The sequence below is a fragment of the Lingula anatina genome, chromosome 7 (assembly GCF_051362555.1).
Source record: "Lingula anatina isolate TDL-2025a chromosome 7, LinAna3.0, whole genome shotgun sequence".
Classification (NCBI taxonomy): Eukaryota; Metazoa; Brachiopoda; class Lingulata; order Lingulida; family Lingulidae; genus Lingula; species Lingula anatina.
Genome location: NC_141773.1, coordinates 21,989,974 through 22,009,630, shown reverse-complemented (window position 1 = coordinate 22,009,630; position 19,657 = coordinate 21,989,974). Strand labels below are relative to the sequence as shown.

The 19,657-nt window shown below is 37.2% G+C and overlaps 2 protein-coding genes and 1 long non-coding RNA gene across 4 annotated transcripts; 1 reads left to right on the top strand and 2 right to left on the bottom strand.

Annotated features, from left to right (window-relative positions):
• Nucleotides 1–7,424: 7,424 nt before the first annotated feature.
• LOC147760892 (uncharacterized) lies at nt 7,425–12,666 on the bottom strand. Its single transcript, XR_015335500.1, has 2 exons — nt 12,254–12,666; nt 7,425–10,735 (listed from the first exon to the last, which is right to left on the bottom strand). It is a non-coding gene; the product is annotated as an uncharacterized LOC147760892 (long non-coding RNA).
• An 882-nt stretch (nt 12,667–13,548) lies between these two features.
• LOC147760891 (uncharacterized) lies at nt 13,549–16,160 on the top strand. The gene is made up of 3 exons (XM_087018103.1): nt 13,549–13,785; nt 14,252–14,449; nt 14,644–16,160. The coding sequence occupies exons 1-3, from the start codon at nt 13,688–13,690 to the stop codon at nt 15,629–15,631; spliced, it is 1,284 nt and encodes a 427-aa protein (XP_086874229.1). The 5' UTR covers nt 13,549–13,687; the 3' UTR covers nt 15,632–16,160.
• Nucleotides 15,951–18,259, bottom strand: LOC106180817 (uncharacterized). Of its 2 annotated transcripts, none has more exons than XM_087018428.1 (2): nt 17,906–18,259; nt 15,951–17,386 (listed from the first exon to the last, which is right to left on the bottom strand). In XM_087018428.1, the coding sequence occupies exons 1-2, from the start codon at nt 17,906–17,908 to the stop codon at nt 16,277–16,279; spliced, it is 1,113 nt and encodes a 370-aa protein (XP_086874554.1). In that variant the 5' UTR covers nt 17,909–18,259; the 3' UTR covers nt 15,951–16,276. The 2 variants fall into 2 exon arrangements, with proteins under 2 accessions (XP_086874554.1, XP_086874553.1); XM_087018427.1 differs by having other exon boundaries at nt 15,951–17,448; nt 17,906–18,251.
• Nucleotides 18,260–19,657: the final 1,398 nt, after the last annotated feature.

The window sequence follows — 19,657 nt, the reverse complement described above, 5'->3', positions numbered from 1 at the left end:
CTTTATTTAATCTGGTTCAGGTTTTCGTCGATGACTGCCATTGGTATTTTGGCACCAATGTGGTGTCCACTTCAAATACTGCCGCTGTTAATGACCTAAGTCACTTTAGAGGCGGCACACACTTCGTCGTTGGCCTCTTCTGGATGTCTGTAAACTCTGTTTTGACTAGTTGAGCGGTACAGGGGAAATCTGACCTCAATAAAGAAAGCCACGAGGTTTCAGTGTTCAACCCAGAAACGATCATGGTCCCTAATTCATTAGAGAAACATACAACGATGTTTTGCTGTTTACAGTGGGTTCCTCGGAGGTCGTCTGGTATTCTAACCTGCTAAAACCAGTTTGGTGTTCGCTAAGGGCCTTGAAAAATGCGTTTTGGTGGCAATTTACCCCTCATTCTGAACGGACTGGGTGGTTTTTGTTTAGTTGCAACAGCATATCCTGAAAGACAGGGGGTCCTATACTCTGGTGGTAAGATTTTAATACATTGGGTGTGGCCTCTATGTAGGTACATCAGTCTGGGCATTACTCTATAAAACTGTGCGGACCGTTTCGTTTGGCGCAATTAACTGTCTGGCAATGTCTGTCTTTTTCGCGCCATTTTGCCACAGATTAACAAACTTGCAAAGCACTGCATAGCTCATTTTACACACTGCAAAACCGACCACTTGCATGCAAAATTTCAAATTCTTCTATGCAGTAGTTACCGACATATGGATACTTTTCTGACAGAACTGTGCTTTGCCAAAGCCAAGCTTTGACCTGCCCAAAGGAGCACTACCTAATAAAATTACTTCAAATTACATAATGCAGCAGCGTAACAAACCTGGTATTCAGTTAATTGGAAGCGACACACCTGACTACACACTTCTCCATTCACATATCTTATATGAGATCTTAGTTTTTTGAAAAAAGAACGCATTTCTACCTAGGCACACCTTCGAAACTAAAATATTCCATATTAAATGTCAAGTCTGTAGTAGAAAAAAGGGAGGAGGAAGAAGGAAAAAGAGGAGAACAGGAAGCAAAACTGACGTACGCCGTCAGTACGTCACCACAAACGTGTGAGGCACGTGTGAAGCAAAACTGACGCAAAAGGGCACTACTTTCGCCGTGCGTTGCATTCCCTTCGTAAGTGGTGAGTGTGTGCCACGTACACAGGAAGCAAGACAAACTCAAGAAATGAGTTCAATTTCCACGGCCATCGCTCCTTGCAATTAGCGTCCCTGCTTGATAGGACATCTCACGTCGCCTTTGTGACTCGCAAGGTAGACTTTCCTCTTCCTCTACGACCTCCACGGCCTCCGCAACACCCAAAAATCGCAGGGGACGTACTATCCTGAAATTCGTGCGTTCGGTTGTGACCGAGGCTTTAAATTACTAAAATTAAGTGCATCCCACACATGTGGTAAATATCACGGTTCGATAGAATTTTAAAAATTCAAGAAAGTGCTTAGATACATGTATTGGTTTATGTCATGTATTTTTGATTATTTCAATTTGAACGTTTTGACCTTTTAAGTCGTAAAAGATTACAGTATGTTAACCAAGACGGAGGCATCTTCCAAGAGTATGAAGAGTGATAAAGATACACGAGGATTCTCCCCATGGAGTTTTGCCTCACATACACGTGTCAATAAATTAAGATAAAAGTTTACTGGTTATAACCAGTCGTCTGTATCCTAAGACATTCAGACGTTTCTTCTCCCTTAAACTTGTAGTACGGACACAGGTCTATTCCTGTTTCGTCTAATCCAGTGTAGCAAAGCGTGTTTTTAGCTTTTAAAATTTGTAATATTGTTAATTGAAAGCAAAAGGAGTGACTTTACCAGTATAGCATCATCGATCTAATGATTATCTTTACCAAAATACACAATGTAAAAACGGAAATAAAAAAACGAGCGCTTCATCCTCTAATACTGTTTTAGTTAATATTATAAACATTTTATATCCATTTGAGTGTGATGAATTACAACATATCTACAAATTTAAATATTAGGTGTACTATACCTAATTGCAATCTGTGACTTTTTGCTGATACACATATCAGTATAGTATAACTCATTTGAAAGGGAAAAAAGTTCATGAAACGTAACTTTCAGATGAAACATGTATTCTCATAGGTGAGTAACATTTTAGACACAATATTACATTTTTCCTTCTTTTACCTGTTATGCTCGCAGTGTAAAGTATCCATAAAACCCCTTGTTTCTCTACAATATATTTGTAGAACTTCGTCATCTCATGCTAAATAAAGAAGAAAATATATAAGTGTACAATCCATTGTTCGAACACCAATCATCATTATCAAAATAACTTCACCTTGGAGTACAAGTGCCTGTTAGCATGTTGCCTTGTAATCGTGATATCTGCTGTGTTGAGGAAATCCAAACAACTCAAATATTTTTGAAACGGGGCACAGTCATTAAATCTCGGCTCCGTTCGCCATGCGGAAGCTACCTGAGAAATATTAAGTGCGCATGCTCATCAATTAAACTCGAGGTGAAGAAAGAATGGCGGCTGGAGGCGATCGAAGGAAAAAAGCTCTTCTGTTCTATTATCTCTCAAAACAGAGACGAAAAAGAAATGAATTGGGCCCGTAGAGCAGCAATGAATTGGCTATCTACGGAGATATTGTCACTAGAGATATTCACGGAGATACCCAGCCCCAGTAGACGGAGGAGGTGGAGGGCAGTATGCAGTCTCGCCAGAGGGCGCAGTTCGTTCTGATGCTGATGTTTGCCTTGTTCCCTACGCCTGATCGAACTGGAAGGGGGGGGGGGTGTTTTCACCATTTTGATTCCGATTCATAGCTGCTCTACGGGCCAATTCATTTCTTTTTCTCAGGTAGCTTCCACATGGCGAACGGAGCCGAGATTTAATGACTGTACCCCGCAGGGACGACGTGTGGGGAGGCGTGTGAGAGGTGGAGAGACTATTAAAAGATTAGGCGGTTTTCCTTTCATGTACGTCCGCCATATTTAGTCTCTGAATTTGTAAAGCCTGGCTCAAATCGTTGTGAATGCGGTCTAAGGGGTATACGTAAGAAGGAAACCCACGATCGGCATAAATACGCCCGATACAAAGGTTACAATAGTTATACGGAATGCCACCCCCTGTACAAACGTATTACTAAGTCTTAATCAATATCCCACCAAATGCGGAGTTAAATAATTGAAAATGGTGGTGGTTATGGATACACGCACGTGTGCTTTTATATTCATGTCGTATTTTATGAACGAGCTGAACGTACACCTTACGTAAGCCTTACCTTTTGAAAAACAAGACACAAATAAAAGAAATCGGACATGAATTCTCCTACTAAGGCCGGTTGATTATTCATCGAGAACAGAGCTGATTGAAGTTGACATTCTCGCCATATCACATATATAGACGTACTCCTTTCATGAAACTACTTGTAATTTAAAAATCCCTTGGTGTCGCCTACTTCCTCATCCTGGCTGTTGTCGCGTTGATTGACCTGACCTTAATGATAAATAGTTCATTCGTATGCCTCGGTATAAAAATAGCACTTAGGTCAACACATTCACTTATTCCACATAGGTTTCCCACCAGTGTGGCAGAAGATTGTGAATTGGAAGCTGATTTGTAAGTGGTTGTAAGGTGACATTATACGTATGAGCACTCTAGATGTGTTTCCCGTGATGTTTATCGGTGTCATTTGAAAATAATTTTATATTAAACCTTGCACTTCTTACTGCATCATGTGGTTAACTTGATAAATATTTATCACAGGCTATAGGCAGAGTCTAGGAGCAAATTCCTCTTCCATTTATTGACTTTAATTTTTTATTATTATTTCATATTCATCAATAAGCATCATTATTATTTTGGATCATTTCATTATCTTATATTTCAGTTCAAATAGCTGTCAAATTGCAGCTTGGTATCTTATTATAATGTATATTTATTATTTTTGCGCAGATATTTTAGATACCGATTCCAGTTAAGACAGTTTACTATCCCATCGTGTCTCTCTGTTCATAGTAATGCGACTGTATTTTCGCCAGATTGTATACATTGCCTGTATTTTTTAACTTTTGATTAATATTACCTCTCCGTGATTACAGTTAATTACAATATTAAAATAAATAGACTGCATACTACATGTACTTGTACATCAATAATCGTGTTTGAGTCTAAGCAGGCAAATTAAAGGCTATTACATTTAAGACTACAGCCTTTCTTTTCTTTAAATTTGGAATGATCAATGACGTCCGTCGCGATCGATAGACTCCTTGGAAATTAAAGGTACACTTTCTGGGTTTAAAAACCTGATTTTTGCCATCTACGGCTTTTCATAAAACCTTACCTACGCTTTCAAAACGATTAAACCCTTTACATGTTTTTTTTTCTGGAGCGTGCCTTATGTTGATAATTCTATTGGAAAAAATACGAAAATGACTGTACAGTCCTTTTAAGCTAAAAGCAACTTATATAAATTTTATCAAAGGTCAAATCCAAGCGCAGAGAGGGATATATAAATGATAAGTGAGCACGTGAAAATTACTCATTTTCTAGGTGTTCCTTTGTGTACCTTTACCTTTACGAATGCATTTTCTCACCATCTGAACCTACGTTCTGCATTACGCAACAGCGACTTCCAAATCTCATGTACTGCATGCGCATGCGTAAATTTTAAAAGTTTGGGAAAAAGAAAGCACAAATTCCTTTGGATTAGAGTTCATGGTTCACCTTGCAGTGAAGGGTACATCTAAAATTATCTAGACTAACAAACAGTAAAGTAAACTAACATGTCTCTTAGCACTTTTCGTCCGGTCTGTGATCAAGATCCACGTAGAGCCTCTCTTCAAATTTCACTTGAGATAAAACATCGTAATTTGTGGACAACAAGTGGGTCAGTGTGTCTGCAAAGGATTGAAACGTCGGTATTTTAAAAGTGCGGATCTTCCTCCCAACAAGACAGCATTATGTTGTACCTGAATGAAAAAGATACAAATACTCAGTATCGTGATGTACCAAAACATACACTACCCTAAACCCGCGTTTTTGTTGTTTCACATATTTTTCTTAATAAATTTTGGTTGTATTCATTAAACTACATAAATAATTATATATTTTTGCAGTCATAAAGTAAGGGGGTGTAGCCTTATTCCCCCATTTTTGTAACTTTGTAACTTATTATTTTTCGTCATAAATAAAATTTCAATTTTCAGTCACTTTATCTTATTTACCTTTAAGCAAAAACAGAGCTTTGTTGTCCTTGTGAACATTTGGCCACATAAAACATTTTACTACCCCGTTTGATGTTAAGCATAATTGATTTTGTGTGTACATTTTTGTGCATATCAATTCATTGGCTGAATTAAAGGGTAACACTTGTTCCAGTTGCTGTCCGATTAAACTGCAACTGATTTGATGCGACCCAGCATTATCATAATCAAATTTTCACTTACGCTAAACTGGTTTTTTTTTATTATTTAAGCATAGTGCATATGAGAACAGATATGTTGAAATACCCATGTACCATTAGCGTCCGACGTCTCCTATAACTTAAATAATCTAAATACGTGGACTGAATGGACTGAATATTTCGGACTTTGACTTCCGGTGGAATCTGCTTCAAGTTAACAACATCAATAACTTGTCACCAAAGGAAAAGTGTCGGTTGATGCCTACCGTGTATAAGGTTACAACGCCACATGCTTATTTTATGGAAGGAGTATTTGGGCGGTGCTATTGATATGGCAAACTAAATTAAAACGCCGCTGATGGCTACAGCACGACAAGCTTGCATACAGAAAGATTTCAAAGTATAAAAAAGAGCAAGCATGATATATACCACGCGCGGTAAAATTATGTTTAAACGTCAAAAAATAGCAATGTACCAACATGTTATTCATACAGGTATATCGTCAATATGAAAAACACTTAGATAACTACCCAGTGTGACAATCTCCTAGAGCAGAACACCACCACGGACGGTGTTCTGCTTTAGGGGCGTGTAAAACAACATCGGAAAATACACATGCAGTTGATCGACATGAAAACCTGTACCTGAAACATGATATCAACCATTTTATTAAAGTGCGAATTATTGACATCTTGGTTTCTTATGCTAATACAGGGGAAGCTTGATAATTTGCATGCACTAGTGTTCAATAAAGACAATGAAGTGTGCGTTTTTATTTGTGTGGAATATTTTAACAATTTATACATAAGTGAACAAATCACAGATATTCATTGCATAACTTACCTGTACCTCCTTGTACTGGAGAGTAAACACCTGTCTACGTCCTCCGTTTTTACCTGCCCTCCATGATACCATGGAGCTAGCCCCTGTGATAATCTCTCTAGAGATTATTAACAAAATGAAACTTAAAAAAGGAAAAAAAAACATGGGCTAACTTTGAATCTCGGGTTGGATTCGTTAACCATTGGTGCGTATGATAAAATCGTTATTTACCCAAGGAAAATCCATTTTTGGGCCAAAATTAAACGTTGTTATCCCCTTAAGATTCTTCACTTGTAAAAAAAAATGTAATTTCATAGGGTCATGCAAAATAAATCACATTGGTACAAGAATGAAAAAGAATAAATAAGAATTAAAAAGTCAGCTACAGCCGACAAATGTTTAGACACTGTGCATGTGAGATACAAAGGTAAGATGTTGAAGATAAATTTTCGTCTTACCTAAACGTTCTAGTGTAAAATGAACAACAAGTGGCTCCTTCACCCCATTAGTAACTTCACATGTGTAGTTTCCATAGCTACTCTCATCTATCAGTATTGGCAATGAGGATGAGAAATCTTGGTCCAGTGATGTAATGTTGACCAGTTGTTGCTCTTTCTTCCAAGTGAATGAAGTTGGCTTTGGGTAAGCGATGACATGGACACTTAAGGCCTTTGTTTCCCCGATATCACCACTTACTCGTTGAGTTTTGTTATTTGGGTCTTCCTTTGGGGAGTCTGGAAAATACACTTGCTACTTTTTATTTAAATGTCTGGATAAAGATAGAGAGAAGACGGCAGAAGTGAAATATATGTCACCAACAATTTTTTTTAAGATTCATTTTTGGACAATGTCATTGCTTGAAAGAGACCACACACACACACACACACACACACACACACACACACACGTACAGACACACACACTGTCTCAGTTTAAAGGAAAGATTGCCATGATTTCCACTATTGTGTCTTTTTTTCTATTTTATGGTGTTCTATAATCTGGCAGACATCAAGAATTTAATTCACCGTGTGTGTTTGTCTGTACAAATTAAACTTACATCTAACTATTACACTCCTTGAAGCAGCTTTTGTGAACACTCCATTGGTTGCAGTACACGTGTAAACACCATCATCTGTGTACTGTATACGTGTGACGAAGTTGTTGGCTTGTCTTCATCATGTTACGCGAGGTAGCAAATACAACTCAGATATTATCTTTCTTATTATTTATTGAACTACTGTCCAGTTATTACCCGCGCCGCTTCCTTCATTTCTATTTCTACCTCATGCAATCTGTAGCGGCCTTCTCTCTGTTTACACTAAGCGCAGTTGTATAAATACCATAAGAGCATGTCAATCAACTTACGTTACTCTACTAAACACTCCCCGCTCTTATTCACTGCATGCTGTCACTAACTAACATTACATTATCTCCCGGGGACGATATGCCTGTCCCTAGGCATATTTAAAATTAAAATATACATTAATTAAAAATAAACTTTCTTAAACACTGCATTTGTCTTTTATCATAAATTCATGCAAAACAAAACTAAGTACATAGATTTTGTATTATAAACCTACTATAAGATAGAAATAAAATTGACATGAAACCCCAAATATAACTTAAAGGAAGATAGATTGATAATTTTTTTTTAGAAAATATGATTTTTCGTGGATGTGCATTTACATGTTGTAATGTGCGGCCCAAGAGTACAGATACTTTTATTTGTTTTCTCCGCGCATATGTTTAAATCTGTTACTCTCTTATTATGGCTCTGACACATTTTATTATATAGTTTCTCTCTTTCGTTTGCCATATGAGATGTTCTTGGGATGCACTACGTGAGACAATAGGGCCGATCACTCCCTGTCCAATGAACAGCAGTCACCACAACGTTGCGACCAGCGCATCGTTCATGATGAAGTACTTGTTCATCATCATATTTGTCCACACTGTAGCGCTCTCTTTTGATGGTTATAAGAGAAACAATTGTTTTATATCAAACCCAATCCACGATTGAACAAAAACGTACCGAAAAATAATAAAGTAAGAATCTTCCTTAATGCATATCATCAGTTTCACGTCATCATCTTTATAAAAGTTAAGTACACTGTTCCTATACCAATAACTGTATATTTAAATATCAATAACTAATAATTATGAGACCGACAAACTGAATATATATATATTATAAATACTAAACGTATTTATTATTCAACACACAATACTTAATGTGTCATTATAACCACATGCAATAACATATAACTCAAAATTAACTCGTAAAATTTAAAGTTCATATCCACTCAAATGAAAAGTTCCATTTGGTATAGTCTGTTATATCCTCCATTTTTGAATTTTAGCACGAAAATTCAGTTATCATATAATGTCAAATCCGTCCTTCTAGACAGTGCATAGCGATTGTCATCTGCCACTCATTGTATATGGATAAACGTCTTATTCGCGCACGTTGGCATACGTGTAGATAAATGTTCACAGTTTCCTGTATATCCACGAATGTCCATGTCCAGCGTGTACGAATATATCCAAAATGAATGAAGCAGAAATGCATGTCAAGAAAAACTTAACTACGTATATTATAACAATCATCATCAAACTTGAATACAGTCACATTTAACAGGCAATATTTTTAACTTGCCATAGTATTATTCATCCAAAAGATTATGATAACAATAAAACATATATGGAACCATGCTAATAATATAATAATATGTCTATCAATAATACTTATGCTAATAATAAAAATAATCATAACGCAATCTGGCGTCCCAGATGCTAGTATTTATCTGGCGTCCCAGATTTTAGTATTTATATCGCTTATACTCTTCAGTCTCCCCTCCTTGCCAGGGGCGCAACCTAGGCTGAGTACCTTTCCCACTAGCTCACTTACTAGCTCATTCGTTTTCAGTTTGCTAGGGCCTGACTGTACATTGAGCTGAGCGCGGCTGCTATTCTTAAGCCTTACTGCCTTTTGCGACCCAACCGGCCGGTGACCCAGTCGATAGCGATCACTCAATCCCGTAGAGCTTACCAGGCTCCCAGGGAGTAACCGACGGTCTGATCCCGGTCCCACTGCCATGGGTTATCGGAACTTTGACCGTTTTCACCAGCCTTGCCTGTTCACCACCGTGTTGGAACCGCATCAACTACGCATGGCTAGGTGAGGACTGTCGTCCCCGTACCACTCAGTGAACTCGTTAACACTGAGCCGACTAGACGGTACCACAGTATCCTGTTAATTCAGGATTCGAGACACAGTGGGCCTTCAGTCTTCTCCCACAGCACTATAGCACGTCTTTAATGTGCCCCCAGAGCCTTGCGACTCCACTGCCGCCTGTTGACGTCAGGGCTTCGGGGAGCCTATCCCCCTCGCCTAACGTCATGCGCACACTTTTATACCTCAACTCCACATATTCAGTTATCCATAACCACATTGATATATGTCACATATGAATCATTTTATTCCTCACAATATATCAAATGATATTCACATAAGGCCATTTATCCTTGCATCATTTATTCTCATTAACTCATTTGTTCCATTCGATCTTTTGATTGCCAATATAACCACATTATCAACTGACAAGATCATTTTAAGAAGATCGTCGAAATGCCAGTGATGAGGACTTTAATTAAGGCAATTTATCGAGAAACTATTCTCCAATTTTATTCTTCGCAACCCAAAAACATAATTTTATTGAAGGGACTTCCAATAAGGTAGATTAATCATAATCTTAATATTTGCTTGTCACCCTCAAAGGTGCATGCGCACTCTCGACGATGTTTAACATTGCAAGGGGGTAGTGGGCGAAACAGGAGGGGTATTCTTATGAAAAGAATTATGATTCATCATCTGAAATTACGCAAACTGTAAGTCCAGGAGTCCTAAACCGAAAAAGGTGCAATAATAATTAGTATTGCCTGAAATTAAAGTGAATGCCATTTAAACGTCATATCCTGTAAAAGAAAATTTAAAAACTCGTTATGATGGATATTAAAATTACAAGAGTAGGCGAACAACGAAAAATTCATTCGCTGCCTGGCTAACCTGGAAAAATTAACTATTTTATCAATATTGATTAGTGCAACATTTTTGTTCAAGTCAACAACAAAATATTTTCAAATGCAGTTCTCCGTCTTGTCACGAATTTTTCAACAGTGAAGTGAGATATCTCAACTGTTGGCATCTCTTCAAACATTCCGCAACCTGTAAAATTCTTAAGGTCAATAGATGCATAAAATGTAAACGGAAATGTATTTACTTAATAAACATTAGAAGTAAAAAAAAAAAAAAGAATAATGTTTATATTTATCTAAATTAGCAGGTAACGGAAAATATAAGACATACAAAATATATTCACCAAACAAATTTTATCACGAGTCTACAACCAATTGAAATTATTTCTTTAATCAATACTCACACTTACTTACGTGAATCTGTTACGGATTCCGAGGGAAAATGAGGGACAACCATATCGCCGTTGAACTCCTAATAGTATTGTCCTAGAAAAGACTTAGCGTACATGTTTAAAAACAAACATCAATGGCATTGAAATTTAAGAGCATCTTTTAATTTTTTCCATAAAAAGTTTAATGACATCACTTTAAAATAGTCTTTTTATAAATATCTTAATTCTATCCAATTAGAATTCAACTTTGTCACGTTTGCTACTCACATCTTGCTGTCTGTTTTAAACAGGTGTGTTCTATCTCATTGACACACGACTTAATATATATTCTTCTTTTCCTTTACTCTTATGTTATTCCCTTTAATGACGCCTCGTTTAGTTTTCAATTGGATCCCTAATATTCTAACCAAAAGGGAATCCATTTCCACTAAATAAGAGACTGTGCTTCAACTTTTTATCTGACGCGACCTCGTAAGTCTTTTACTTCAAATAATTCATCAGTGGTCTGGGACAAATTCGCTTGTCCTGCAGTCTCATTTTCTCGTTTTTCATCATTTTTCTATTTTTTTTTCTTACTCTCTTCGTTTATGGGCAAAGTTAGCAACGAAGCCCTGGAGTTATTTTGGAGGAACTTTCCTTGTCAAACATTCAACACAAGAACGAACATAATGACATTTGTAAATGACCTTTTCTAAAAAATACTTCGTGTGCGTAATAGTAACTACGTGTTTTGAATAACCTTATGACCGATTGCGTTGTCGTGTAAACTAGACAAAACTTTGTACTCTAACTTGTCTGAAAAACAAGTTGCAAAGAACCTCCTGGGTGGGGTGATTTTCTGCCATCAATTATCACGTTATCTCCTATCTCTAACAACAAGAAGCCGAGTGCCTCTGCAACTATGTATAAGTTCGTCTAATGTCAAATATGTGATAACTGACGCAAAATTCTTATCTTTACGTTAGACTTTTTAAAACAATTCCTCTTTAAAACAAATGCCTCGCAATCTTGACATTTTGACAACGTCATATTTTTGTCACCTTTCTCTAACTGTTAAAAGCATTCCAGACCTTTAAATTCGTAGCCACTCTGTTTTAATTTAAAGTTAAGTACTTGTCTCAAGATAGTGTCTAACATATGTATTCTGTTCAAACATGCATCATTAAAAAAAAAATGTGCAGGGTCATTATGCTTTTCTAAGTCTTATTCTCCAACGTTTCCCTCATGGTAAGGGCGGCGGCTAATTGCATCCGCATTCGCGAGGTGTTTACCTTAACTCTGCTTAATTGAAATCTGTTAAGGGATAAAATAAATAACCAATAATTCATTACTTCTAGAAATTCGATTACATTCAATTGGGCATGGAATTCTGGCACTGCCTTACACTTTGTCAACGCGAATATCAGTTACTGCAACTATGTATCCTTAATACCTGACCTTTTTCTCGCGCAATGAAACTATTCAGATAATGCTAAGTTTGCATTACTCAGACTTCGTAAAACTATGTTTACCTCACTAAGGCAATGTTTGAAATTGTGGCTGTCTACCATAAAGTCATCGAAATATCGCAAAAAGCATTTTCTAAAAAAATCGTTTAAAGCAATTGTCTTACCTTCCGTTTTTTTGTTTGTCCAATTCCAATCTCCCATCTAGATACTTTGTGTTCGCCTGCATATTTCCGTCCGGTGATCGTTCTCTCTTTCCGACAAGACTCATGATGTCAAACATCTATGTTTATATTTTGCATCCTCCACCATTTGTGACGAAGTTGTTGGCTTGTCTTCATCATGTTACGCGAGGTAGCAAATACAACTCAGATATTATCTTTCTTATTATTTATTGAACTACTGTCCAGTTATTACCCGCGCCGCTTCCTTCATTTCTATTTCTACCTCATGCAATCTGTAGCGGCCTTCTCTCTGTTTACACTAAGCGCAGTTGTATAAATACCATAAGAGCATGTCAATCAACTTACGTTACTCTACTAAACACTCCCCGCTCTTATTCACTGCATGCTGTCACTAACTAACATACGTGTTATCACCAATCTGTCGCTGCTATTGTCAAGTTCTGTAACTGAACCTCCTCCTGTTGGCTGAAACATCCACTTTTGATATCGTATGTTGTTTCCACCAGGTTCTCTTTGTGCTGTACACGTCATAGACAGGCTGTCACCTTCAGTCTGCTCTGAGACAACAGGGAAAGTCACAGTGAGATCTACAATAAGGGAATATGTTACTGATAAATCAGTCTATATATTACCAAAATTATATTTGTTTGTATTGTTTCTCTTCATAAGAAAAATGTTAATATTGTGTTGCTGCATCTATAAGCATGCATTTCCACAGGAACTGGAGTTACATTATGCAGTGAGAGTAACTTCCCTTGTAAAGATAAGATCCCCATGCCCGATTGAGTTGGCTGTTACAGTACAGGTGTACTGCCCTGTATCATCCTTGGTCAGTTGTTTTATAGTATGGTTGGCTTGTCCTGTTGTCCAGCTACCTTTCTGCCATCTATAGGAAGTGACAGTTGGATTGCCGTGTGCTGTACATATTAAAGTGACAGACTCGTTGACCTCCCTGGTACTGCTGGGGGAGACGCTGACCTGGAGTATTGGATGGTCTATGCAATGTAAAATACGAAAACAACTATAAAATACCCATTCTTATGGATAAATGAGAAAACAGATAATGTTTAAATACATTAATATATGAAACAAAAACAAAATTGGTAAGAAATATAAAAAACTTCTTCCAATTTTAATTTAAATTAGAATTAATTCTTAATATGAATATCTTCTTATTTGTCGGGGACATTTTATAAAAACAATATTCATTTTCTCTCAAACTATTTTGATCCGAAACTGAGGTGTCACTCCATGTATAGCCAGGTGTGTCACCTAATGAGAGACCGTGCAGATATCCCCGCTACGCGTCGCCACAACCGCACCAGCACAGGAAATTGAACTTCCTGTTTATAGCGTGGGCAATACGATTGTGTCATCGCGATTTATGATTAGTTTTTTCTCTTTTGTACCGCAAAAATGACTAAATATGATGAATGGCCGTTAAAGAAACTGAAAGAAGAACTGAGAAGAAGAAGAGCACGGGTCAGTGGCAGGAAAAAAGATTTAATAGACCGGTGAGTGAGCGTTTCGCTTTCAAGCGCTTTTCGTGTAGCACTCAATCTCATTGAATTTTGTAATTTACTGTTAGTATTACTAATAGATATACTAGTATTACTCCCGAAGCAGATATTTGAGGAGAAAGTCGAAGAGTATGCGAATTTCAGAATTTCGTTAGTTGTTTATTATTGTAGTTTTTTTTCGCCCGTGAGAAGACCTTTTCGTGTCGTAATTTGTTGAATTAATGGCGGAAATGTGTGCGTAGCTTTTGGGTGAGCTTGGTAAACATGCAGTCATTAATATTAAAAATAAGAAAATTATGTTCTTGATATGCATTTTTTTAAATACTGAAATCATGAATAAATTTAAATCTAAAACAATTAAGATACTTGTACCCTGTATCTGTGAAATCGTCTTTATATATTTATGGAAGTTAAGTGTCCTAAAATAATAATGTTTTTGTATATTTTTATTTAATTTTAGTTTAGTTGCATATGACAGAATGTGCTTGACTGGCCAAGAGGAGTCAAAGAGGGAGTACCAAATGCTAAGACCAGATGATAAGTTGTACAAAGACGTGGCAGGTTCAGTGATCAAAACAAGCCAAGAGTTTGTTGATCAGTTCCTTCTGCCCCTAGAGACAAGTCTCAACAAACTAGCAATGGATATGTACAAGGACAGGTATGTTGTTTCAGTATTAATTTATAATCTTAAGAAATAGTCTGCTTTTTTACCTTAAATTATCTCAGGTACAGAGGACTCTCTAAATTTTGTAATACTATTTTGGGCTAGAGATCGGAGTGGGTTGCAATCTTAGAAGAAAGAAAAATTATATTATATTATATTATATTATATTATATTATATTATATTCCAGATTCATCAGATTTATTCGGTTTTGCAAAACTGAATCATTTATTTTTGTGCGAGCTCAGTGTGGTGCAAAGATGCGTAAAGCAGTTACTTACACCATAGATATCAAGCTGGAGCAAGATGGATATTTTTTAGAAAGCCAGTGTGAGTGCAAAGCAGGGGAAGGGCCGTCAGCACACTGTAAGCATGTAAGGGCATGCATGCTAGCAATTTTGGACTGCAGCAATGGAAATAAAATGGTCTTGGAAACGACATGTACAGCAGAGTTGCAGTCTTTTCATCGCCCAAAGAAAATTCACTATGGTTCTCCCATCAAGACAGCCAATGTGCCATCCAGGTCTAACAATTCCAAATTAATATTTAACCCCATTCCAGAACAGTTCAATGAAACACCTTTGGCTGTTTACTCAAGAGTAGCCAATGCTTCCATCAACTTTGCTGCCAACACATCTGCCAATCCTGCTATCCTTCAATTATTCCCTCCTGCAAATCTCAGGGCTGTTTACTCAGACCATGATTACAATAAACTATCACCAGAAGATCAATTTCTTGAATCTGAAAACATTACCGCAATCAATGCCACTGAAATGCAGAAAGTGAAGACAGCAACTATGGGACAAAACACAAACAAAATTTGGTATTCCGAGCGCTGTAAAAGAATTACTTCTTCAAACTTTGGGAAAATTTGTAAAATGAAGAAGGCAGACCCTGGCAAAGCTGCCAAAGAACTTCAATCTGTAAAACAGTTGAATACCAAACCCATTCGCCATGGACAACGTTATGAGTTCAAAGCAGTACGTAAATATGAGAAAATTTCCGGGGTGACTGTTCAGAAAACTGGATTATGGGTTGATGCATCTCGTCCATATCTTGCTGCCTCTCCGGATGGTATTGTGAGCGTCGACAAGATATTAGAAGTGAAGTGTCCTTATTCAAGTAAAGAGCAAATCATATCCCCAGTCACAGTGCCCTACAGTGTACTTAGAATATGAGAACAATGGCCAGTTGAAATTAAAGAAAAACCATGACTATATGTATCAGGTGCAAGGTGCAATGCACATAACAAAGACAAAAAAGTGTGACTTTGCAGTATTTACCCTCAAAGACATTAAAATAATTAGTATCACTTATGACATAGTGATGGTAGAGGAAATGTTAAAAAAATTAGATGATTTTTTTGTTAAGCATTTCAGAAGAGTTTATTTGGAAAGGTACCTGTATCATGAAAGTTATTGAAATGTGTTGTGCCTTTGTCCCCTCTAAATGTTAAGAAGCACATTAACAAAGAAAATGCTTGTATCACCAAGTACATATAATGATGCAGTTATTATTAATGCTTTCAGAATATATACAAATAATGCCAAGTTTAAAATCGTACCATTTACCTTATGTCTAAGCAGATAATATCTTAATTTCATGCACTGTATTCATGTGATAATGGAAAATGGTAGCCTTTGAAGGTTTTCAAATTCACTCCTTTGTATTGCTCTGCAGATGCACCTTGATATTCAATTATGTGTACAATAAAAGCTATGTTTGTTTGCATCTGAGAAATATTTGCATGTTTAATGAATTAAATGTTTGTAGGAAATAAACTTTTGTTCATATTATCAATCACATCTTGCAATTTACACAGGCTATGCTGTTTTGGGTACAATGCAGTTTCTGAAGTTTACAAGCATAAAACACACAAACACTATCTGTGTGCCCAATGCAGTTTCAGTGTCATTTAATGGGGTCTTCATTATTTTATAAGTTTTGGCCAGACCAATCAGTCTCTCAACATGAACACGTTTACTGGCAATTTTTCTATCGTGGAGAATTTCAGTTCCTGATAACTGGTTCTTATTTCGGAAAAAAGTTGGAGTATTCACTAATACACCATAAGGAGCATAAATGTCCTGTATATCAAATCCTTTATCTGCCATCACAGAATCCCCACGCTGGCATTTGACATGGATGTTGTCTCGCTCTATTAACAAACGGTCACTTGCAGAGCCACCATAGGCAGGGGGAATGTGTGAAACCATCCCACCAGGAGTCACACCAACGATAGTCTTGATGGTGTTCTTGTTTTTGTACGTAGAAAAAGTTACTTGCTGGGCAACAGGCTTGCTGGGTTTCTTGATGGGCATTTCAACTTCACCTATAATGACTCTAGTGGTAGGGAACTTATCTTTGAAGTCCTGAGGCATATAAAAGTCAACAAGTTCTTTGACAGGCCAGATGTCAAGTTTTTGCCACTCAAAATACATGAAATTGACCCACGTGACAAAGATATTGCTCACACAAAATTCTGATATGCCAAATAAAAATCCAACTTCTTTGTTTGGAGAATGTAAGCGAAGTTTAACTAAAGTCAATAGTAACTGATTTTCAACTGAAATATTGATAGGTTTTCGCCACCTATTATTTAAGTGGTAGGCAGCAGGGCCTAGTGTTGATAAAACATAGACAAAATGTTCATGATTCTGCAATCCTGTGTAATAGTTTAGCATTTTATCATTGGTGCTCAGCTCCTCAAAAGAAAGTTTAGGGTAGAAGGGAGTCTGTGTGGAACTGTCACCTAGGGTGGTTGGTGCACTAGTAGCTTCCAGCACAATATCTGGAGTGTCTACCTCAATAATTTCCTCTGTCACATCAACACCTTCAAATACAACTTCAGGATTGGGTTGGGGTTGCTCACCGCGATCACTACGCCTTCTTGCTCTGTTTGACCTGTTCTTGGCAGCCTGAGATTCTTCTGTCTGCCAAGAAAACAAAGATGGTACTGCCGCAGGTTTCAGTTGCCTTTTACTTCTCTTTGTTCCTAATACCAAAGGAAAATTTTTAATAATAATAATAAGTTATTATTTTCCATTCATTAATATTTTATTGACTAGGGCAGGGGACATATGAGGTATAATCTACTTCAACTGTTATTCATTATAATAAGTTAACAGATCAATTCATAAATAAAATGCATGTTTATTCGAAGTGATATACTCCTCCAAATAATACTACAAATAATAAGAATCATGGTAACCCATAACTGTTGTAAGCTTGTTAAAATATAATCTCTTGCTCATTACATTAGACATTTCCACCAGATTTACCAACACGGCAACTACAATAACAATATACATGTATATAATATATATATATACACGCATACCTGGAACTTGAAAGACAACTTGTACTAATACTACTCATTATACTAGCGGCAGGCCCCATACAATGTTAAATTACATCTAAAGATACAACCTATAATTATCCACAAACCTTACCATGATATGTGTTCATAACGTAATCGTCCGGTGTGAAGTGCTCGTAGCAAACAACCATTTATTTTTTCGGCGACCAGCGACCACCTTGTAAATTTGAAGCCCTCTTCACGGCGTGAATCCATTTCTCACGCAAACATTTTTCTGTTGGAAACTGGTGTCCTCCTCTATTCGAACAGTGTGGTACACAGCACAGACTAGGCATTTTTACAGGTTTCAGTAGATTGAAAGTGGAAACGAATTTCGTGCTCTACTTTCTTTCAGATAACAACAATGGGGAAGCCTCGCTTTCGAGATACAGCCTCGTTTTTTAGGTACTGACTCGGTTTCAGTGACATCTGGTGGCGACCTTTTCTGCACGACACCTAATTACCACACAAATCTCGAGGCAATTGATCCATGCAGCTGCATGTACTATGGCCAGAAATGTATGTGGGGGTCGTTTCGGCAATTTCTGCCCTTGTGTAAAGGCTCGTTGGTTTGGTCAATCTTGGGAGTGTATTTTCCTTAGACTGCGCCGAGCTGGTCGTACAAAGACAACCAGTGTCCCCGGAAAAAAAACTGGCAGAATGCTAGTCAAAACCCCCTTTCAAGGTCCCTCGTGAACAAGAGATTTTCTACAGTTGTATTTGAGGGACTGCAGTAATAAGTCGTAACCTGCCTGACATCCAGCGACTCCGGCAAGATGATGGATATACCAGGCTTTCCTCAAGGGCTCCATTGATTCCATACTTGCAAAAGTTAGAGGAAAAGAATGAAATGTCAACAGACACATGGGGAATGGTGAAATGGCAGGAGTAATGGGATGTCCTCCAAAATGGCAGACTGTATGACTTCATTCCTGAAGTGAGAACCCGCCCAGCAGGCATAGTTGCGTTGGATCAACGTTGAAAACAGGTTGATACGTTGAATTGCCGTTGATCTACCTACATGTAAATTCAAAGTTAAATCAACGTTGATCCAGCCACGTTGACTCATCGTTGTATTTTGGTCAATGACACAACCTTGCAGTTATGAATTGTAATTTAAAATATTAATTATTGAAAACGTGATACTTTGTTTATCAATACCGTAACTAAATTTATCAAAATAATAACAAAATGGTTTTAAAGTAAAAATGACAGTTGTTTTGTGTCTTTAGTTAACTAGTGAATTTTCTAAACTTGTTATTCAGAAAAACATTTCAATAAACTGAATTGCTTGCAAGGTCAGCTAACACTAGGATGAATAAGTTGCTGTAAATGTGATGGAGTTAACAATTCTTGGTAACCTGTTATAAATAGACAGGTTGAGGTGACTGTGACTTTGTTATATATGTATATATAAAAGGTTGTAGTTATCTTCTTATATATATATATATATATATATATAGGCCTATATATATATATATAAGAGAACAACTGTATATTAATCTAAACCTTGGAAATTCTAACTTAAAGGCCATACATTTATACCCTACATATATTTAGCCATTAAACATGTCCTACTGCTAAACACATCCAGGCTATTTTCCCGCTGGGTGGGGTTGATATAACATTGTTTTTTGACGTTGATACAACGCTGTTATCTGAGGTTGACACAACTTTCAAATCCAACGTTTATTCAATGTCTACTCAACGTTATGGTTCAACGTTGTTTCAACGTTAAAACAACATTATTTGCCCGCTGGGCGACCACCTGGCCCTGAGCTGGGCCGCCTATTATGGACTCGACTAAACCGCATCAGAACAGGTCATGGCCGTTTCCGTGCTAACA